Genomic DNA, 24,061 nt, shown 5'->3' on the forward strand with positions numbered 1-24,061 from the left:
AGAATCTTCTTTGACAGCTGATAGGGAAAGCAAATTATATGGTCTTTCACCACGTCCTGCAATTAATGAAACTTTTTGATGGTAAACTAACCTACCACAACATTCAGAGATATGGTAGATCATTAACCTTTTTGCTACTTAATAATCAATTAGTATTGTTTGTGGAAATAAGGATGTGGTCCTCCCCTCTACCACCTGAAACCAGAAGCCCTAATACTGCAAAAGCATACATGAATGTAAATCACTGATGAATTGTGAGAAGCCCTCATGATTATATTACATGAGATACTAAATATGATAAGGCCCCAAAAGAAAGGAAAAGAGAATTATGAAAAAGTGTTTCAGCTGGAATTGTACAACTAATTTACTTTTTGCTTCATGCTATTTAAGATGTTGTCCAAAAGATACACTTTTTCCATTCAGGTCTCGAAATCAAAACTATTAGATAAAAGTTTTTGAAGGAAAGAGTAAAGAAGGATGGAACTAAAACTGGTAGCATGGAATTGTTACAACACAACTTTTTTATTCCTTTTGGTCTTCTCATTTGTCTTCCTCATATCTTAATCTTCACAATAATTATTCGTACTCTCTCAGTGTTTATTACAAATTCCTCATTTGTTCCAGTCCTAGTCTCTTTCCATTTTATCTACTGTTTGTTTAGTTTTTTTAAAAGACTTCTACCCTCCTCTGCACCTTGTGTGTATTATGCATTACCTTCCTTTCTACCTTACAGTAGTTACTGTGTTAAAATATATTTTCTAAATATCTCTCTGAAGAAACTTGCCTAGCTGTTTTAGCTAAAGGAAGCACATACTACACTGTAACGAGGCAAAAACTCTGGATTATTTTAAAAGACTGAAGTTAAGAAACATATATAGACCTTCATTTTCTTAAAAAATAAGATTTTTAGGCTTCTTTGCAAACATATTATATAATACGTACACATTTACATTCACACATATATAAATATGACTGTCAACTATTTTTCAGTCTTCCTAAGGAAATTAAATAAGATAGAAAGCTTTGAACAAATGAAGGGATATCTGTCTGAAAGACGGAAATCAAATTGTGCATTCAGCTGAAAATTATGATACATTAGAAATTCTTGATTAGTTATATGCGATGTCATGTACATAACACAGGATGCTACTTGAGCAGAATGCTTAAGAAGTCACAGCTGAAACAGTAGAAGGTGCTTCATCCTTTTTCCAAATCATTCACATAAAATAAATCTTAAAAAAGACCCTTAATTGGAATCCTCCAAAGCTTTTCCAACAGGACATTCCAGTTTTAAACCTTTTTCCCTCCTATCTATACAAAATGAAAGGTAGCTGAACAAAACATATTACACGTACAGTTAAATCTCTTGTGTGATAATTTTTTTTTTCATCTAAAACACATCAGTAAAATGCCCTTTGCAACTCCATTTGACACCAGATGCCTAATTATAAAGGCACATTGTTTATGCAGTTTTGACAATATTCCAAGTAATGGACAATAACGTGGCATTTAGGCTGAACTCCCCATTGACTTTAATCAGGACTTCTGCCAAAATATAGATATGCCTAGTAACATGCACACAGTTACAACAAAGTATATTATTAAACACTTTGGGTTTGATGCTTGCATCACTTTGTGGTGGGTTGAACCTGGCTGTATATCAGGTGCCTACCAAAGCCTGTCTATCACTCCCCTCCTCAGCTGGACAGGAGAGAGAAAACAGAATCTAAGGCTTGTGGGTCAAGATAAGGACAGGGAGAGATCATTCACCAATTACCATCACAGGCAAAACAGACTCAGCTTGGGGAAATTTAATTTGTTACCAATCGAATCAGAGTAGGATAATGAGAGATAAACCCAAATCTTAAAACACCTTCCCCCAACCCTTCCCTTATTCCCCAGCTCAACTTCATTCCCTCCTCCCCCCAGCAGTGCAGGGGGATGGGGAATGGGGGTTTGGGTCACTTTATTCACACATTGTCTCTGCTGCTCCTTCCTCCTCAGGGGCAGGACTCCTCACTCATCCCCTGCTCCAGCGTGGGGTCCCTCCCATGGGAGACAGTCCTCCACAAACTTCTCCAGCGTGGGTTCTTTCCATGGGCTGCAGTCCTTCAGGCACAGACTGCTCCAGCGTGGGTCCCCCACGGGTCCACAGGTCCTGCCAGGAGCCTGCTCCAGCACAGGCTTCCCACGGGGTCCCAGCCTCCTTCGGGCATCCCCCTGCTCCGGCGTGGGGTCCTCCCCAGGCTGCAGGTGGAGATCTGCTCCCCCGTGGACCTCCCTGGGCTACAGGGGGACAGCCTGCCTCACCAGGGTCTTCATCACCACGGGCTGCAGGGGAATCTCTACTCCGGTGCCTGGAGCATCTCCTCCCCTCCTTCTGCACTGACCTGGGGGGCTGCAGGGCTGCTGCTCTCACACATCCTCACTCCTCTCTTCAGCTGCAATTACTGTTGCACAGTAACATTTTTCCCCATCTTAACTCTGTTCTCCCAGAGGTGCTACCACCATCGCTGATAGGCTCGGCCTTGGCCAGCGGCGGGTCTGTCTTGGAGCCGGCTGGTATTGGCTCTGTTGGACATGGGGGAAGCTTCTAGCAGCTTCTCACAGAAGTCACCCCTGTAGCCCCCACCCCTGCTACCAAAACCTTGCCATGCAAACCCAATACACACTTCTTATTGACCATCTTTTTTTCCCCCATTCCAAAGAGACTTGCTCACATTTGACAAGAGTTATATTTTGCCTGGCTGATTCTCAAATTTCTCCTTACTGTGGTTAATTCAAAATGTCACGACAGATCAGGCATGTGTAATTATTATCATATTAAGGGATTTTTTTAAAACAACAACAAATTATTTAGAAAGGTAAAGTCTATAAAAGATGACTCAGACAAATAGTTTATGAATGACATTTTATAAAGTACTTGTCAGAGTATAATCTCTACATCCTCTAATTAATTACAAGGTATGTTATAAATGTAGAAAGAAAAATGTTGTCATTTCCTTTGACTCTAAATATAAGAAGTTTTAATATATACAGTACTGTAAGTAGAACCAAGTATTATTCACAGAAGATTGGATCTTAGAAAGCCTTTCTGCACTAATTTAAATCCTGTCCTTTTTCATTTGCTGAGGGGTGGGTGGGGGAAGAGAGGGAAGGACTGTAACCAAAGACTGCAGCATAGCAGAGGAGCACAGAACTATGAATTGGTAATTCCAAGATTTGGATTCAAGCTACAGTGGAGTACACCATATGCGATATCCATTAGGGACTTTATACACAGCCTTCCCACTGCCTGAACGTGTATCACCCTGACTTCAGAGCTGGCTGTCAGCACACCAGCTACCTCAGCTAGAAAGCTTAAAAGACTGAAAAATTGAGCCATAACAATTTAAAACTCTATATATTCAAGTGCGTTCTCAAATACAGTAATTAATTATATTGCCCTATTATGTATGTGGTATCGAAGGCAAGAGACTTGTTCCACCTACCCTGGACTTAAAAAAGGCCAGAAATGGTACCTCTCATCTCTCCCTTCCAAGCCATATTCTCTTTATCCTTTGGACTGTGGTGCTGGAAGGACACATGATGACTTACCCTTAAAAAGCCTCATAGACGTGCAGCATTAAACAGCTGAACATTTCCAAAACCAGGTTTAAATCTCAGTGACAAGTGAGTGTCTTTTGCCTTTTTTTCTTTTTTTTTTTTTTTTTTTTTGGGGGGGAAGGTGGTGGTGGAATGTGTCTCACAAACATTTAGCAAGTAACCCAACATATCCTACCGAGAACAGAATGGGAATGCAGTATTTATATGGCAAAACTGCATATTTTGCCAAAATCAGCTATAGATGCTTCATTGCCCATCATGAAAGAGTTTTCTATTCTAGAGTTCACAGTACTCAGTGTGGAAATTACCTGTAGTTAAGGTGTGAAGATAACTTTTATTCTATATCTACAAATCAAAACCAGGATTCAAAACTAAAAGGTTTGCTGCGTGCATTCTCAGAAAGCTGTACATATTTTGTCACAAATTCCCTGTAAACCTGTGTAAATAATGGATTATTCATTCAATGACCAAAGATAGAAATCAGGTCAGTCAGACCTGAAACATTTCATTCAGTCCAATACAAAAGTTTTTATCTGGAAGGGGAAACATTCTTTCTTTTCGTATGTTTACTTTTGAATACTTTGTTCCATTTTGGAATGCCAGTTTAAAAAGACAAGTCCAAAATGATTTTGCAGCTTTGAAATAAAAGGTTTTGACTTTTCAAAAAAACCCCTTACATTAAAAATGTCAATACAAAACACTGTTATTTCTGATTTTTTTTCCTTCTCCTTTATTCAGGTGAAATTATTTGTTGACTTGAAAGCTTTAAGGCAAGACTGAAGTAGCTTTTTGTGGCAATTTACTGTTAAAAATGTCACCATCTGTACTCATGGTAAACACTCCATGTAGTTAGATTCTTAGCTTTAAGCTATCATTTCTGACAACAAATATGCATGTGTGGATTTTTTTTTTACGGAAAAGTGTAGTTTTGTTGCAGCCATGTAATTTAAAAACAAGAAAACCAAATCAGTTATTCCCCATATTTAAACATGATATAATTCCTTAAATGTCACAAAATGTTTATTAATTTCAGCAAACTGCTTCTAGAACAAGATAAAGTGTCAAATTGTACGGTAAAACCTACAAAAAGGTATCACCATCTTGTAGGATCAGCTATTTTTTTTTGTTTGTTTGGCTGGCTTTCTTGAAACTAGTAAACTGATAGGGAAAACCTTACAATTTTATTTGCTCTATAGCAGTAACTCCGGAGCGGGTGAAGTTGTGCGTTAACTTGTGCGACCCCTAAGGTGACAACAGAAAATTACCCCTTCCATTTATTTAGGGCTTTGAAGTCTACACTGAATTTAACAAGACTATTATCACTAGCTTTTACTAAATGAAATCAGTTAACAACCAGACTACTTTCACTAAAATATGTTTTGTTTCCCTCCATCCCTGCATGATCTCATCAGTCAATGATGCAGAAAGGTAACAGGAATGTTCCAAATGCAATTCCTTCTCAATGATATATTTGCTAGAAAAATGTTAAAGTTTTGTAAAGAGCATGATAAAAACACATCATAAAATTCACAAGTAAAGTTTCAAGTGATACACAAACATAACACTTTGTTTTGATTATACATACAATGAGCTTATATCTCTGGTATAAAAACATACTGTAAAATAGCAGCGGAGGTTCTTATGTATGAGTGAATTGTAAAGAACTGAAAACAATACATCATGGTTCCCTTCTATGAAGCATTTAAGACCATACTGCCACTCCTGCCAATATTAATTTTTTTGAGAACCTGGTAAACTGGAGGCATGTAATTATGGGAAAAATCTGTCTTTTTACAGAGTAAAATATTCTCGCAGTTTCAGTTACCATGAGACCTTTGAGTCCAGGAATGAAAAATAAAACAAATAAAATCTTTATTATTTTTAAACAGCTTGCAACTTTTAAGTCCATCTCACAGTTTAGTGTGCCTAATTCACCTCTTAAGAAGGAATTTCAAACACTGCAGCTGTTTTTTTTTTTCCTTCTGCAGATTCCAGAAATTATCACTGAGCTAGCAGATTTCTGGAGTTTCCAATCTGCATAACCTTGAAAAGGTTATATATGACAGGTTATTACATCCTATTAAACAGAGACCTGTTTTATCAGAGAGAGACCTATGGGACAGCAACATGCATTGTGCTCTACAGCTTAACTTAAAACCTTACTAAATTATAATTTCCTATCCATCTGCACAGTTGCATATGATTCATATGTTCTGCCTTTTTAATCTCCTATCTGAAAGGACCTGATTTTTCATGTTGTCTCACGAGAACATGAATTTCCAGATTTCAAACAAATAGACCCATAAGCAGCAGAATAAACAAGGCTTCCCTTCTTCTGGCTTTGAGTTGTGTTGTTAAATTCTGATGTCTAATAAGGTGTTAGCTCCAATAGAAGCTTCTGCTGCAGTGGAAATTTCACACTTTCTCTCTTTATCTGTCACTCTGCCACCTCTCATACTTACCTGCATTGATTAACTGGTATCTAATACCAGATGAGTTCATGCTGTATCTTTCCTCTATTTAGTTACCTCTTTTTATGGAAGTCATAGGAATTCCTTTTTTTAACTACTGACCTCTTTCAGATTTGATTGAAGATGACCAAAGGCGAAGAAAATCAGAGAAGGGGGTAAAAGTAAACATTTTGCTTAGTGAATTCAGTCACTACTGGTCTTAAAAGATTTGTCCACAAAGCTATAAGCCATCTCTAAAACATTCAGTTAATTAAGTATGAGTAATTTATATTTCTCTTTCCATTGTAGATATGTATATTTTTCAAAATTACATTTTATCATCTGCCTATTCTTCCAGATCTGTTTAATTCATCTGAAATGCCTTACAGCTTTATCTTGTTTTCACTATCCAGAGAAATTGTATGCCATCTGCAAATTGCTCTGTGCCTGTCTAGATATTTCCCTCATAAATAATTACAATATTTGTATTTCTATAGCCCCATCTAGGACAGATTTCAAAATGTGTATAGACTTTCACCAGTCCAGGTTGTCTTAGAATAACCTTAGTTTCCCTTTGCCATATTGCAAATAGTCCATTCATTTTTCTCAATTGTTTTTATCACTTACATTCTAATCTTCCCTAGCATTTTATTCTCAGAAATATTTTCTTTCCTTAGCGGCTTAGAGTGATGGGACTTTGACAAAGTTATTTAGTAAGTACAAATAAATGACTTCAGCCTCTTTTCCATTTATTACTAATTTACTGACGCTATCAGAGATTCCATTAAGTTAAAAGAAACCTGGTTTTCCTTTACAGAAGCTATTCCTGTTTGTTCCAATCCCATTATATTTATCTCATTAAAAGTATCTGGCACAGATTTTCTGATGTGTAATTCCCAAGATCATCCCTAGTGTTTCTTAAAAGGCAGATAAACATTTGCTGCCATCCAGTTCTCTGAATGCAACAGCTGTGATACTGCACATTTTTATTAACTACCATCAGCCATCTTATTCTATATAATTAATACTCCCTGTAAGAGTGAAAGATTTTTGTCTACTTTTTTCCTCTGCAAATATACGGTACCACCAACTCTCAAAAATCTAGAGTTAAATCACCCCAACTGCAAATTTACTTTTGTCTCTGGAAAACAGACTGTACCCAGCAGATACAGTTCTTTGCTTCTAGGACCAGCTTTTGTCCCTGATGCACATCCACAGATCTGGGAGCTCTGAGGAGAGTGGTTTGGACCCCTGCAACCCTCCCAAATCTGCAAAAGAGGTGCTGACACTGATAGTCCAAGGCTAAGCAAAGACAAGGAGCATAAGTGGGTGGTAGATTCCTACTCTATGACCTTAATACTTCAGAAAAATAGATGAGACTGCATGAAATACAGCATGAATACACAGAGTCAACATTGTCTAGCACTGCACCTACACTAATTAGTCCTTTAGCAATGTTAGCAATGCAAAACACCGTTCTCCAATGCCCCCAGCACTTTCAGCAAGTGAATCTTCTCCTTCCCCACAGTGAAACAGATGCCAGAGGAGTCATTGAGGAGACCACAGGTCTTACAGGGAAAGGGAAGCCAGGAAAGTCACTGCCTGCCCAAGCAAACAGTTAATTCTGGGGGAAGAGAAAGCATTTCCAGACTATAAAGGACTATTTGCAAATTCTGCATTTTGACATTGCATAAAGCGTTGCCTTAATGGATTTTGGTTTTATATAGCAAATTGTTAACTTATTTCTTCTTAAGATCTTATCACAGGTTCAAATGCAACTGCAGTCCCCAAGACATTGCCAGAGAACAGAATTACAGTACACCATGATGCCCTCCACAAGTGCTCCCAGAAGGCAGAGAGTGTTAGAACACTAAACCCACTACTAAATAATAACTATAATCCGCTGATAAATAAAATTATGAAGAATTTGGCTTAGACAATCTACCTATCGTAGGTCTTCAATATCACACCTAGTAGGCCAACAAACATAAGCAGAGTTTGTGAGAAAAGAGGTGGAGATGGGTGTCCCTGTGAACAAAGGGTCCCTACAGAGATGTGCCAAACATTGTTATGCTACATCTCAAGCCTCTTAACGAAGCATTCACTCTACCATAATTAAGAAAACTCATTTATACTAACCATTATGATGAAAATTATGTTGAAAACCCCATCTAATTGAAAGTATAGTAACACTCATCAACTCAGTTCAACACATGTGGAGAATTAAATCCAGGACATTAATTAATTAACACATTAAGTAAGTGGTGGCATGTTAGTTAGGGGGTTAATTTCTACATTGGGCAATCATAGCAGATTCTTCCTGTGTAGGTCTCTTTAGTTAAAAAGGGACTTTATTCTCAGAACCATTTTCAATTAACACGAAGGTTTGTTTGGTGGGGGTTTTTTTTTTGTTTTTTTTTTTTTGTTTTTTTTTTTTTCAAAATGTGCATATTTGTCCTTGTGTTTCTCACTCAGTGAGATGCAAAACATCAGTACACTGCTAATGGGGAAAAGCCAATAAATGTAACAAGATAGCACTGGTCTATAATTCAGCCTTAAGATATGAACACCTCTAGCTAAAGAAATTACAAAGGAATTGTACAATAGTTAAAAAGTAGATATAATTTAATTATAGTAGATTAAAAGATGAAATTTGAATATATACAGGGATTCCTATTAATTTCTGCTCACTTGTATTGGTTTTAGCCTGGGCAACTCCATGGTATCACAGCATTTAAGCTTTTCTGTGTCTGTGTAGTGCTTAAGACAATGGAACCCTGCACTACAATCATAGCCCCTGGGTAATACTATAACCTAAATTATCATCATCATCATTCAGATTGAATTAAGAGGCTTGGAAAGAATATGCATCTAGGGAGGAATCTCCAGACTAGTCTTGCTTAGATCATTACTGATAGCTATAATGAGAAGGGCAGTGGAATATTTGCTTTGATGTATTCAGGGGGCTGGAAGGACTGGACTAATAACCTGGTCAATAATTTTGATGTAGCAAAGATAAGACAATCTGAGCTGTGCTACAGGAAGATGACTCCAAGAATGGATGAATTTCATCCTCTCCCACACCTCTCATTTTATTATCAGATGAGATTCTCAAAAAGAATTTAAAAGAGTTTGTGGCTTACAGTCCTTTGAAAATCAAAGGGAGCTGTATTCCTGCTTAAATTAGGCTGAAACCTACTTTTCCCAAAAGCTTGAATATAAAAGAATCCAGCTTTTCAAGATTATATATAAACACAACCATCATCCCCAGGTTTAGCAGTGTTTGGGAAAATTTTGTACTTATCCACCCACATATGATCTTACTGAAGTCTGCAGAGAGTTCACCCACAGACGGATGTGACCCGCCGTGTTTGTATCTAGAATGGTGGAGCAATACTAACAAACCCCAAATTTCAGTCAGACAAGTCCAGCAAAAATCATTTGGAGGCTGCTATTTTTGTTAAAGTTTCTTCCTCTGTAATCCCCAGTGGCCATGTAGTGAGCAGCTACTATATGGGCTCAGCCTCCTTTGAATATTAAATTACTGAAGTTCAGAAGAATTTAATTAGTATCTCACCTACTTACCATCTTCCAATGATGCCTCTGCTACAATTATGGTATTACATTATACGTAATTTCAGCTTAATTGAATAACTTGAGTAAAACCTGGGTTCCAATTGCCAGAATTATCTGTATTAAGATAGCTATAACTGAGTTAAAAACCAGAAATGGTGAGATGATCTCTATGCATGCTGTGATACAAGGTTTATGGCAGATACTCTAGTTTATTCACCCCTAATATTACCATACTGTCAAAAAAAAAAAATGTTTAAATAACATTACAGACATACCAATGGTCTGTGTATGAGCAGTTAAAGAATTACAAAGTCAAATCAGGCTGTCAGGTAGCAAGATATAGACTCTAAAATATTTTCAAATATCCCCCTTTTTAACAGTTTGCTCCTCTTTCCCCCAACTGTGTATAACTATGTGCACTTCAACCACTGACTGCCAACCTCCATTCTCATGGTTCCTCACACTTAACGATTTGTAAAATATGTTTTCCTACAAAAATCTTGTACCAGAAGCAGGAAGCAAAAAAACTGAGACAATGAGAGTGAGACAGAAAAAGAACAATGGACAAAGCCAGGACTGCAAATTCCTCAGGCTGTTTCTCCATCCTGCTGCATTTCATGGAGCTCCAAACTGGCTCAGATCCCCCCTGGTTTAAGATAATGACCTGGCATAGGAACTCAGCTGCTGAGTCATTCCACTTCAGCAAGAAAGTATGAGAAGAAAAGGTGTGGTGATAAAGTCAGTATATGAAAAGTTATGGGAAGTCATAGCTGTACGTTTCCAATGGCTCTATGGTCCAGTTGAGTAGATAGAGAGTTTCTAAGTAATTCTGCTCTGAAAGATCAATCTGTACTGGGAAACATATCTATCCTGTTTCTCTGCAGCCATACTGTAAAAAGAGTTCAACTGTGCAGCTCTCCAAATGAGGAAGATACACCCCCTAAGCACAAACACACACATCCTCCAAAGGCATAATGTGGAAATTTCCCAGTATGTGAAGTGCTGAAGGAGAATAGGGGAAGCAAATTAAGTTTTCCAGAGGAATCCCAACACTTCACTTTTTCAATATAAATAACAGGCCAACATATTGATTCTCTACTGCTTTGCTTAACACTTTGTCTACTGTACAGAAACATACTGATGTGATGCTCTGCCTGGTTGATTGTTGCCTTTATATATGTAGCTTTATTTCTTTATTAGTCTTTGAGGTATAAGTATTTAGTAGCCTTTGTGGCCTAGTTTACACTCCAAAATAGAGACAGGATTAAAATTCACTAATCCCAGTATCTTTAGAAGAGTGTAGGTAAACAGCACTTTCAGAAATGGAAACCTGTCTTGGGTATTTTAACAGATTGCTTGAGCTAATTTTTCTGACATTACAGCTATTAGTGAAGTACAACCCTTGTCTGTACTTTACTATATTCATTCCCATGTGCCTTAAGTAAATACCAAATCTCCAAGATACTGAAAAAAAAAAAAAAGCCTTCAAAACAGAAGTAAAATTATGAACATAATAATTAGGCAAATAATCCAGTTTCAGTTGAAACCTCTAATTCAGTTCAGATCTGCTCAGTTTGCAGATTTGTTGCAAAATAGTAAAGGAAACCAACTGCCTAACAACTGCTAAAGAAGAAACAGCAGCAATATGAATGGGAAATTGGACACAAGTATGATCTTCAGAGGCTGGCTGATGACATTAACACTCCTAGAGTGTTGTTAACTTTAAGCTATTTTGGCCAATTCCCAGTAGTTAATATAAACCTTTATACTCACATGCTATGTACTATCACTGAAAATTCTATTTCCCTGCTTGGCATTTGCACATCTACCTGATCAAAGACACAATTTGTGACACTGACTTCAAAGTAGAAATTTCTTTATTTGTTGAAAACACCATTATTCTTTTCAGCCTTCCCAGTGTCATGTTATCAATTATAATAATTTTACTAAGTCGATTATCAGGTTTAATGAATTTTTTTTATTTGGAAGCACAAACTTAAACCACTAAGGGCTGATTAAATCCAATGCAGCAATCCAGGCAGATGGATATTATAACTGTAGTGGAAGGGAGGCTTTGGAAAAAAAAAAAAAAAAAAAAAAATCAACTACATACTTTTTTTTGAGAATGCGATCATTTCACATAACATATTTTAACCTAAAAAGATAACTTCTAGCTGTTATGTATGTAAAAGGTACGTTCTGTTCACATTTGGAAGATAACAGATGCAATTCAGTGTGCTGGAGTCTGTTGGTGGAAGAAATCAATTGCATCTACTGGGGTTCAGAGTTTCTGTAAGTCTTAGTAGAATAAAAGCTGGCCAGAGTACTGCCATTTCAGTGGGCAACTATGATCCACTGGACTTGATAATGTTCAAGTGTATTTCATATTGCTTTTGCTTGTGGGTGAAGAAACCCCACCTTCCAGTAGTAAGAGAAATAACACAAACTATTCATAAAGACCACGTATGACAAAGGGGAAACAGGGAGAACCATATCTCCTATTCTCTCAAGGCAGCCAAAACCAGCTACCTGGCACAAACTTGGTCTTCATGGGTGGCTCGCAGTGTGAACAAGATCCAGGTGTAGGTGTAGGAATGGATATAACAGAAGAGTAATGAAGAAATACCTAAAGGAGAAATACAGGAATGGATCCTGAAGGTAATTCAGATTCAGAAAAAGTAACAAGAAAAAGGTACACTGATTAACTATAGAAAAGAAAAACAATAACATGGTAATGGAAAAGACAGCAAGAAGTACCGTGGGAAATCAAGTTAGTAAACAGTGCAGATCTTAAAAAAGTCACCTGAGTCATCAAGCCTGCTGACTATTTTTTGACATTTTCCCCAAGTGCATCAGCTTCAGTGGCAATATTGTCTTTAAAAGATTATTGGAAAGCAAGTAAGATGATCTGCTGAAGTAGATATGTTGAAGGGAACCAAATGGCAAAAAGCATTTTCCATTTAAAAAAGCTTTCTGAGAAGTCTCAGTTAGCTATTGATACCAAGATGTTACACAATAATACTCCCTAAAACTCTTTAGACTAGATTCTTGAAAAGAGTTGGAAAACAATAGCCAGTTCAGAAAGATCTTTTTTCTTTTAAATGCCGAAATTCTGTTGGTTTTTTTTCACAGTTCCACAGTCCACAATTACAGTAAGATGAAATAAGAGCCATGAGAAACAGGAGTTTAAAAAGGAAGCCCTTGGAAACAAAATGTGTGTTAGCTTAAGCGCTTCTTAGGCTGCCAAGATACTCTTCCATAAGGCCTGACTAAACAGATTCTGTCCTCTTCATCCCAGAGGCTGTATCCAAACAGAGCTTCTGGAACTGCAAACTTCTGCTTTGTACTTTTACACCTGATGCTGACAAAAGCCAGAACGTTTTTTGATGTGTCACATCATTGGATGTATAAACGTGTATATCTTCTACTGAGGAAGTGAATTATTCCTCAGTGAAAAGGTATTATGGCAGTTTAATGCTTCATTTAAAATGTAGAGTACATTCCCAAGCGTCAGTAGTAGCTGAAGTCTGACAGAAGGGCATTTCAGCTACTGAGCTTAGGGAAACAACTGGTGTTAAACCTGTCTGACATCTCTGAGAAAAATCCCTCCTGTTACAGTCTGACTAATAATGCCAAGATGCTTTATTGCACTTTTCATCAGTAGGTCACAAAACACTTTGGAAAGGTGGCAAACATCATTACAGATACTTTACAAATATACTGATATTCCTGTACTCCTAGACTCGAAGAAAGGAACTGAGAGAACATACAAATCTTATGTTTGTAGCATCTAGTAATGATTCCATGGATTTATTGGATAGATTTCATTTATTTCAGCTGGGAAAAAACCCACCTTTATAATACTACATTTCTCTCTGTTTATTTTATATTCTATCAGTATTTCATATGGCCAATACATCAAGGAAAAAACAACTCAATGGATTACAGGAAAGTAAGAAATAACTAGCACTATGCAAAACATTACCAAAAGACAAGGAGAAAAAGGGTTTCCTGGAATCTCTCATTTTCTTGATTATTTGTGGCCATGTCTCTCAATTATATTTGCAATATATATGACATTTTTTCCAAAAAATAAGACTGAGGAGCAAGACTATCCTTGAGGAGAAATTTACTATCTGAAAAGAATAAAAGATAAAGCAGCTAATTAATACTAATGGATAAAGCACCCAGTAGATCAAGAACAGAGAAAGTCTCCTGAAACTGTAATTCAGATTAACATTTGAAAAGACCTTCAATACCTAGGAGGCCTATATAAAGTAAACAGTGTCCACAGCCTGAAACTATTTTCAAATTCCTTTGAAAAGTCTTTTCTTTATTCTTCAGGCAAATCTAACAACATATAAAGGGCTAGTAGATACTGTCACAATTTGCTTTGCTTGTGTCCATCAGAGGCCATCGTTTATTTTGCCAAAAAATAAAGGATTGCAATGCCTGAGGTTTACCTTAAGTTGCTGAGATTTCTCCAATTAAATCACCCACTGACAGAAGCAATTTTATTTGGTTTCTTTTTAATTGTGTCAGAAGCTAGAAAGAAAACAAGATACTGTCTGCAACAACATAAATCATGTGGAAAGCCATCAATCAGAAATCCAAGGCAAAAAAATAAAGTACACAAAACAATGGACTTGGCTATAATAACAAAAAACAAACCCCAATCTTCATTAGTAACTATTCTTCACTGTAACATTCAAATTCTGCACCATTTTAGGGCTTTCTTTAGAGTAAGACCAGGACTGCAAAAATGGAAGACACTCCTGCCCACATGAAACTGAGACACAAAGTATTCTTCAGAATATTTATTTATAAGCTGCTTATTTTGCCTTGAAACGTAATGAAATAAAATAAAAATTCAGAGCTACTGTTGCCACTTCTCCAAGAGCAAGAACAAGCAGAGGCACATTTGTGTGTTTCCTTTGTCTCTTTCTAATCCGATTGCATTTTTATATTAAAAAACATAGATCACAGATACAGATCTATGATATACGCTTATCTGCTATTACAGTAAGAGATAAGAGAAAAGCCGTACATGATTAAACATGTAACAAGTGTTGTAACTTAATGAAGCAACCTACTGAATATTCAGTGGATTCACTAACGGATACAGACTGCAGTATGGGGCTTTGCCAATAACTGCATATTAAAAAGGAGGGGGGGGGGGGGGGGGAAGACAACACCCCAACCCACAAAAGCTAGGAAGCTACCAGGGCAGCGATCAAAAGTATTACTATAAGATCATTGCTACTGGGCTGAGCCAGCCTGAGGCTAAAAAAATGCTTCATGCAGATTAGCTATACTTATGAAATGTAGTCAGTGTAAGCAAAGAAAAGGATGCAAGATTAAATTTTAGACAGCTTGCTAATATATCCATGCATACATTAATATGTCCTCTATATAACCCCAATTAATTTTGTAACTGCAAGAGAAAACTTCAGACTTCTGTTCCTGACATATAACAAAGCATCAGCCTCACAGTCCTCCACGGCTCTTAAGAGCCTCTGAAATGCAGCATCTTTGCTCTGGAAGAAAAGCCTGTGCGATGGCACTGTTTGTCACACCTGAACAACAGAAATGAAAACAAATTCAGCCTTATCTTGTTCTCTTTCCTATCTGAACTTCAGCTCTAACATAGGGTTCTTCCCCAGTAATAGGAATTAAGGATGTTCAGCAGCTCTGAAAAAATAAATGGGGTTTCTTACCACAGTTAGATGATCCCCCCAAAAGCACTAGGAATTATATTTGCACAGGAATATCAGCTATGGCAATGCTGAAAGCTGCAGCAACCAGCTTTTCCTGTGTAAATCTGGTTCCTTGGTAGCTAGAGGTAGTTACGATTACATGAGCAGAGGACTTTCCTGCAATTGGTCATTTAAAACAGCTACACAGGCCTGTTGAGTGTATTTTCTAATGTTGTTTTGCAGCTCTATGCAGCAACATCTTGAGTTAATCTACAGCTCACGCAATCCACTGCAACACCATGAGAGTCTTGGAGTTTGCTGTTTTCACAGTACCTGTGACCAGTGCATAACAGTATTTTATATAGAATTCAATAGTAAAAAAAATAGTCCCCAAACTTTTTGAATTGAGAAATTGAACTGTTGCCTGGGGGGGGGAAGTATAGAATGTTTTGACCTTATTTATCCAAATTATCTTTAGAACTCATTTTTTATGGAAGTTGATGTTAATTTATGAAATAAATAGCTCTTACCCAATCTACATTTTTAGACAGACAAAAAATTACTCTTTATGACAGTTTCCAGGAAGCTCAGGCTAAGACATTTTTCACAGACTAATTAATCGTCTAGGCTCATCCTCAGAGCCTCTTTCTTTGTTAATTTGTCAGACAAGCAGGACAACCACAGCCTCACTGTAGTGAGGTCTGGCTCACGCTTGGACACGGTAGGCTTCAGAGATGATGAAAAAGCTGTTTCATTAAAGACAGAAAAAAGGGTGTGCCAGATTCCAGGAACCTTCCCAGGAATGACCTTCCTGCACACAGTTGTATAAAAAGAGGAATGATAGGCATGCAAAGGGCACTTTACACACTCATCAAAAGATGGAAGTTGGGAAAGAGAGAGATCTGGCTTGGAGCAGAAACAAAACATCTTTTCCCCACTAGATACAGAGAACCTCGAGTATGATTAAGACAGGGGCTTTTGCCATTATCAGGGAAAAGAACAAATGGAATCAATGTGCTGTGATGATGGGAGAAGCAAAGCTCCTTCTGAAAAGCAATTTGCACAAACGTTGATTCATGTATAACCTTAACTTTGGAGACCACTGAGCAAACAAATTGCTCATTTGCTCCACGTGGAGATGGTTTTTCTCCTCTCTCCACTGGAAAGTCATTCCATAAATCCTGACTTTCTGTAAGCTGTCAGCAACCCTGCTAAGCTGCAGGGCAGCACCCTGGGACAACAAGAGGAGGAGGAACATCCAGAGTGGCTCCTTCCCTTCTAGAAAGTGAGGCCATCAAAGAGGAGGCAACTGAAGAGGTTTTCTGAACTTCCTTGTTTAAAAATATCTTTTGCCAAGATAATAACAGTAATTGACCTGGCTACTTGCTTTTGCACAACTGCCATGGATGCTTACACTCAAAGCTTGCATTAAATTAGGAAATGGAGATGGAATAGCCTAGTACTTAAAATGTTCAGGCAACCAAGGAGATGCAAGATCCTTACATGGATTTTTACATTTAAGCTTATCTAAAGGAAGTGGAATATACTGAAAACAGAAAGAAATCTAACATCACAATAATACTAATAAGGTTAATTTAGAAGCCAGAGTTATCGTTCGTTTAATGAACACTGATTAGCTCTATTCCTAGGAGGAAGGGAAAGAGAGGCACGTTTAATTTAGAAACAGAACTGGCATGTCTGAATTTCAGGTATAGTTGTGTTGTATTCAGATTTCCCAACACACCGGGGATTCAGAAGCCTCCTAATTTCTAACAAGGCATTTTTTACGGAATTAGCACTTTCTAAGCCGTATAAGGAAAACCTCCACAGCATGTCACTGGAGCTTTAGAGCTGCAGATCAAAGGATTCTGAGCTTACTGCACCATCTAGTGTCAATCTATGGAAAGTGCAAGAAAATTATTAAACTGTCTTTTCCTTATGCCACATACTTTTTCCTTTAACAGATTAATAAAACACAATTTCATCACCCCCATAAGTTGCAAAGAACATTTATCATCTTAACATATTAAGTGTCTCTTTCACAAAACTTCTCAAATGGTAGCATTTTCCCAAATGTTAGTACAACCACATAACTGAAAACTTCCTTTAAAACTTCAATGCTTGACATTCAAGGTTGCTGAAGCTGTTGCAAATTTTATCTTTTCCACATTAATAAGTAGATCAACCTTTAACAGAAGTTTGCAACTTTCTAAAATTAAGCGTTTTCCAAAACTGAGTTGAGTGTACAGAAAATGCTATAGGAAGAAAAGTAGTAGAAAAGTAAGGTTCATGCAAGAAATCTGAAGTTACAAAAATAAAAATCACAGTGAAAAGAGGGTCTAGTTTTCACTACAACTATTCTTGCTCATTATTATCTTCTGAAAGGAAGTAATTTGGATAGTGTACGCTAGATTTTAGGTACCTGAAAGATAACAAGACAAGTCAATATCAGAAAAACTATTCACGTTCCTAAACAGTATTTATCATAATCAGTATTTGAGTGTCTTAAAGAGATTTTCAGAATGGCTGAGGACCAGATTTCTGATTATTCAGCACACAAAACTAGTATAAGGTTATTAGAGAAAATTGTCTTTATAAAAAAAAGTTCTGAAGGAACCAATAATGACAATTTACACTAGCATATTTCTGGACTACACCAAACCACATAATCTGGAATATGAAATTACAGCCAAGTTTTTTAACAATTTGTACACAGCAACTTGATATCAAATTTAAGATGCATCTGTTCTATGCAACACAGTACCACGTCAGGCATTTTGAATCACACATGTCTTCAAAAACGATGGGCTGAATCCTTCTATCCTGAGTGTTGGAAAATCTTTCAAGAATCCCCAGAATGTTTTACTTGGAGATGTACACAGGATTATAGACAGGCCCATGGTTTCTCTGCCTAAACTTCAACCATCCACAAAACTTGTAACTGTAACGAGCAGACTCGAATCAAGCTGTCAAGCTGGCTTATAGATGCACACCGAGATGTTCACTGGAAACTCGAGAGCGCAGGCAGGGTGATGGTAGCAAACAGTCTACCTGTACTGACAGGGTATAACACTTGTGGCTTCTAGAGATGGCTGTTGGTACTGGTCAGTTGTGGGGGCTGGAAACAAGCACCCTGGAGGGTGGTTTTCTGATTACATGATCTTTGCAGATTTCTTTCCAAATTAACACAAACGTATGGAAACAAGCAGCTCTTTCCTCTGCCAAACACAAGTCACTTAGGAAAAGTGATGCGATTAAGATGGATATGTGGCTTGGCCTTGGGACAACACTTTGCTTCCAAAGCATCTTAACTAGATTATTTTTACACTCAGACATTTGTCTTTTATGATACTATTTCAAACAAAAATATTGGACAAATCATCCTGTCATCAGGGCATTTTGCAGCCACTACACACAAAAGATTGCCCCAAAAATTCTTTGAGAGGTACACCCTGGGGCTGCAGACCCTGCTGTGAAATTCAGGCAGCAAAATGCAAAATCAGGCAGTGACTTAACCCCACACAGCCAGACAGCCACCCCCTGCTCACACAACGTGTTTGCCGGGTGGGTGGCTGGGCACAGACTGTCCTAGTGACACACAGGAGGTGATGTGATCCCTCTCTTGGTACAAGCAAACTTATGACTTTCATTTACACACATATTCCCTTTGCACCAAATGCGCTGACCTGTATTTTGAAAACTGGGTCAGAACGAGTCAACCTTTCCAGTGCAAACAGCTCTCAGTGGAGTTTCCCAACAGCTTTATCCCACTGCAATTGTTGGTGTCTTCTCACTCCTAAGACTAGAGTTGACAGGCTGTATTTGGACCTCAGCATTTATTATATATCCTCAGAGCAGGAGTCCAGCAGTTCCACCTCTCAGTGCAAGGCAATGAACTATTTAAATTGGAGGCACACTTAACCAGCAAATCTTTAAACAACAGCGTTTTACATTTCCCTAGGAAGGTATGCTATGGGTTGAGAGGCAGTATGCCTCAGACTTAGCCATTATTCAGTACAGCCATGTTTACACAATACTGCTGAGAAGAGAGCAGAAATCTTAATGATATCAGACTATAGGATGGAAAGTCTATAATTTAAGACAACAACCAATTCTGACTGGATTTTGGAGAGTTTGGAAAGCTATTTCTCAACTACATGGAAATCACCGTGACAAAAAGCCTCTGAAGAGGGATTTCGGTCAGTTCCCTGAAACAAAAGTGAATCCAAAGCAAGTATTTCAGATCAGAAGGGCCAGTGCCACGAGCTGTAGCAGGTTTACTCCAGCCTCCTGAGCTAATTCTCTATTGAAGGTTAAAAGACAGAACATAGACTGCAGAAGAAAGCAAGCAGGAACTTCAAAGCCATCTGAAGAGACAAATTACTAAATTTAGATCAAGTGGCAGGCATGAGACACTATTAAGTGGCAGACTTAAACACTGTGAATCTGAAGGAAAAAAGGGAAAGGGACAAAGAAATTCTCAGGCTGAGGAGAGAACTTGCAGAAGACGCTGATTTCCAACAGGAAATACTATATAGCTTGTCTCCTCCCATCACTTCAGAAACCAACAGCAGAAAACAATTTTCTTCCTTCACAAGAGCAAATTAGACTAAGAGCTGTTTTAAGGCAACTGTAAATATCTGGGAATACCCTTCACCTGACTTCAGAATAAGCTTTTCATCATCATTACTACATTATCAGTTTGGACCATCCAGCCCTACTTGAAAGGCTCCATCTGTGAAGCAAAATATCTGGGTTTGACTTTCATGAATAAGAAGCACCACTATAATCTTAATACTCAAGGAACCCTAGAGGAGCAGGGATATTTCCCTTCCAGGGAAGAAATTGCTTTGTCTGTGATTGTCCCCTGGGGTTACACAGAGGCCGCTTGGAGGTAATCCCTTCCAAATAACTAAGTTGATCTACTTCAGCATAATAAGATATATCACTGCTTGATACTGCTGGCTTCTGCAGTAGAAGTTAGGTAAGCAACCCAGAAAGCTGCTAAAACATGAAAAGACAAATGATACACAAGCTACACACAGGAACAACAAGAGCAGAGGACAAAGATTAATTCACATGGCTATTCCATGAAGGCTCAATGAACACCAGCTGCATTCACATCAATCTTTAATAATAAACATTTCCTTTCACTTGTAACCACACTATAACCACTCTGCTAGGCAAGTAATGCCCATTTCACAGGCTTTGAGCACCAGAAGGAGCAAAGCCCATCTGCCTTGTTTGCTGCCTAGTTAATTGCTGGAATAAAACCATTATCCAGAACATCACCACCTCTAGTAAAAAATATTCTTCTTTTTCTCCCCTTCCCCTGCTAGTGGAAAATAAAAGAGGAAAACCATTATGCTCATCACTCCATCTATGCTCCTTTCATTAGAGAACTTTTAGGAACGTCTTCAAACTATTGCAGTCTTATTAAAGAGCAAATGTAATTTTCAGGAATGGATTTCTTTTTGGTTAAAATACAGGTTCACCATGAAGATAAATATTTTTTTGCCCAGCAAGATACATCAGAGGACACTAGACACACATACAGAAAAACCTTGTATATCTTACAAATAGTTGCCTTAGTTAACAGAGATGTCTCTACATCACTCTGAATTGCAGCAAAACCCAGAGAAAACAGCAAGTGCTTGAGTAGTAAGGATCTGAATAGTGGCAAATGAGCTCCCTTTTCAGGCAGAACTTATGACTTTGATATAGCTTTTTGAGAGATGCAATAACTAGGATCCCATCAGATGATTACATTTATAGTATTTTTTTTTTTTCAATTTCTGAACAAGGAGAATCAGGAAAAAAAGCGTACCATTCCAAAATCACCATGATATTGAGATGATGAACCTGCATTATTCCTTTCTCAAATGTACAGAAAAACAGGCTCATTTGACAGGAATGATTTTTGCTCAAGCAAAAAGCTCACTCAAAGCAAAAAGCTCCCATCTCAACAGAAAGCTTTGCCAACTAAACCATCACCTGTTACGCTACAGCGAGCCTTAAAAACCCATCACATGACAATCAATCTGCATTGATACCTTTCGAAAACCAGCTTGTCTGTTTGTACAGCAAAATAAGTTTCCAAAGCATTTCATGCTATGTGTTTTCTTGTATTTGAGGACTAAAGCCACAGTGAATATCAATCCTACCTTCAAAGGAGAAATGTGCGACTGTAAGACATATCCATGGACATTCTCTATTTGAGACAAGTTCTTCTCTGACACATGAACAAGCTCTGGGCCTCTCACTTCATGGGTTAATCGAGGCAAAGTATGATCATGTGGAGCGTCCTCATCTTGATAACGATATTTCTAGAGAAAAAAAAGATAGGAAGGAAAAACAAATAAGCTTTGAGGAGGCAATGCACATGTATGAATGTAAATATGGGATAACAGATAAAGTATTAGACATTAGATAACACAACCCTCAGACTTCCTAATCTGTTCTGGATTACATCTTTTTTTTTTTTTTGGAATACATCTTTTTTTTTTTTTAGCACTTCATCAAAGAGAGAAAATGTGGTATATCACACTGACACACAAAACTTTCACCATCAGATAGACATCTGAGATGAACTACTGTCAAGGGCTGGTACAGAAAAAAAAAAAAGACACACCGATCACCTGAACTGTAGCATCAGCTCACATTTCACATCCCCACACGAATAACTGCACTTCTATAGCCTTTCTCCACAAAATACTTGAGTCATTTTCTATTTAGCACCATGTACTCTGATGCTGGAGAGCACACATGTGCTTCCACAGAGCCACAAGCAGGCAGGCAGAAAATTACCCTCCAGTAAAGTTTTCTCCTTACCCCGAACACTAATTAGGGTGCGAGGTGTTATAACTCTCTGCTCCAAGGAGAGGCAAGGTAAGAAACAGGAGGTAAGCGCCTTGTCCAGGATCCAATACAAAGCTTGTAACAACCAAGAACATAACCCTAAACCCAAAATGAAATTACCAGACCTGTCCTTCAGCTGTGTCTTGTAGAGGGGCCGTTGGAGCTGAGTGGAACCAGCTGTGTCTGGCAGGGGCAGGCCTCACCTCTCCTCACAGAGGAGGCCTACAACCCCCCGGCTGCCAGCGCCTGGCCGTTTGTACCCAGCACACGTACACGGGGGTGTTTTGAGGAGAAGACGACCAAACGAATTCACGTGGTGTCAGGCAGCGGTGGGGGATGTTGCGACATTACGGCGGGGAGCGGGAGGAGGAGAGCAGAGCGGGAATGGGAAGGGGGCTGCACGGGTCTGTGGCAGTGAGGGAGGCGCGGGTAGTGTCATTGTAGACGTCGTTTCCAGCGGACGGGGATCTGCTAAAATATTGCAGTAAGCAAAATCAAAGCCTAAAGGCAAAATCAAAGAGTAAGACGTATTTGGATGGCCGTATAGGAAAATTAAGAAGTCTTAAGTTCAGGTGCTCTCACAAGGACGTCGTGAAGCAGGCCTCCCTGCTGGCCCTCCATTTCACTTTGACGGCTCAGCTCTGGGGTGTTACTTCATTTACTCATCCCTCCAAAGGAAATCATCCCAGTTTATTCCTGCCTTCACTCTCATGTACGGAAACGGTTCAGCAGTTGCCAGGTATTTTCAGAATACACACGTGACATGATTTATTCTCGTCTTCTTTTCTAGGATATGCCTGCAACTCTTCACGTATTCACATTTCAGATAACATGATTAATGAATCTATAAAATGACTGGCACCAGACAAGTATTATTTGGGCAAGAAGCCATCAGTCTAAGAGATGGTACTCCAACCAATGTCACATTAAAGGCTTGGCACACAGATCATTTAAGCCCCAAGCAATCAATTATTTTTTGAATCCAGTGAGTACTCTCTCAAAAAAGACAACTACTCAGAGACACCCTCTTTAAAGTGAGTCACTTGCTAAAACGTGATTAGGAGAACTAACCGCAGAATACCAGAGTCATCCCATCTCCCCAGGAAATGGCAAAAATTAAAATGTCCAGTGACAGCTTTCCAAAGAGACAAGACAGCAGTGGCAGAAGCCATAACAAGCTTTGGCCAGATCATTCATGCAGCTTTACAGTTCAAGAAGCAGTGTAAGGCGGCATTAAAGAAAGAACATCTCTTTACATCCATCAGTAAGTCCTTTCCCCATCATCGCACTGCAGTGTAGCTGTTGCATAAATGAGAGCCAAGGCCCAGAGGAAAGTGGCTCACCCTGAGCCCTGTGCTCCCAAAAAGCAGAACACTTCCGTGCATCTCCACTGGTAGACTTTCCCATGAAAACCTATACTTTACAATTAAAGTTGATCATTTTATCCAATAACTTCACACTCCCCTAACAAATTCAATAATATCCATGTTCATAAACTGGGAAGTTTACAGAACAGATTTCCACTTTTCCATTTGCCTTTATCTCCCTCCGACCCCAAGCCCTGCCTTCTCATTCTTCACAAAGTCTGAGCCCAGAACATTTCTGGGTCAATCCTGTTATGCGTTTGGCTCATGTTCTTAGCACCAAACTCATTGATTTTCATACTTCTTTCCTCCCACAGCATCTCTTCACTGAAATGCTTTCAGCTGTGAACCAAAACAGCTTGACACAGCAAAAAGCCAGTGGTAAGGCTGAAAATACCAAACCAAAATTGAGACTCTCCTGCAGAAATGCCTCATTCCTCTTCATCACTCTGTCCTGATGGGGTCCTGCAAACGTCCTTGAAATTACCCCATTCCGTAGAAATGAGAGTTT

At 38.4% G+C, this 24,061-nt stretch overlaps 1 protein-coding gene across 1 annotated transcript in view; it reads right to left on the bottom strand.

The window, feature by feature from the left end:
* The window catches only part of DLG2 (discs large MAGUK scaffold protein 2), a 1,017,318-nt gene that overhangs the window by 540,165 nt on the left and 453,092 nt on the right, over positions 1-24,061 (bottom strand). Inside the window, exon 7 of the mRNA XM_075050147.1 lies at positions 21,493-21,654. Coding sequence (XP_074906248.1) covers positions 21,493-21,654 — 162 coding nt within the window. The remainder of the gene's footprint in view (positions 1-21,492; positions 21,655-24,061) is intronic.

The sequence above is a fragment of the Buteo buteo genome, chromosome 18 (assembly GCF_964188355.1).
Source record: "Buteo buteo chromosome 18, bButBut1.hap1.1, whole genome shotgun sequence".
In the NCBI taxonomy this organism is placed as follows: Eukaryota; Metazoa; Chordata; class Aves; order Accipitriformes; family Accipitridae; genus Buteo; species Buteo buteo.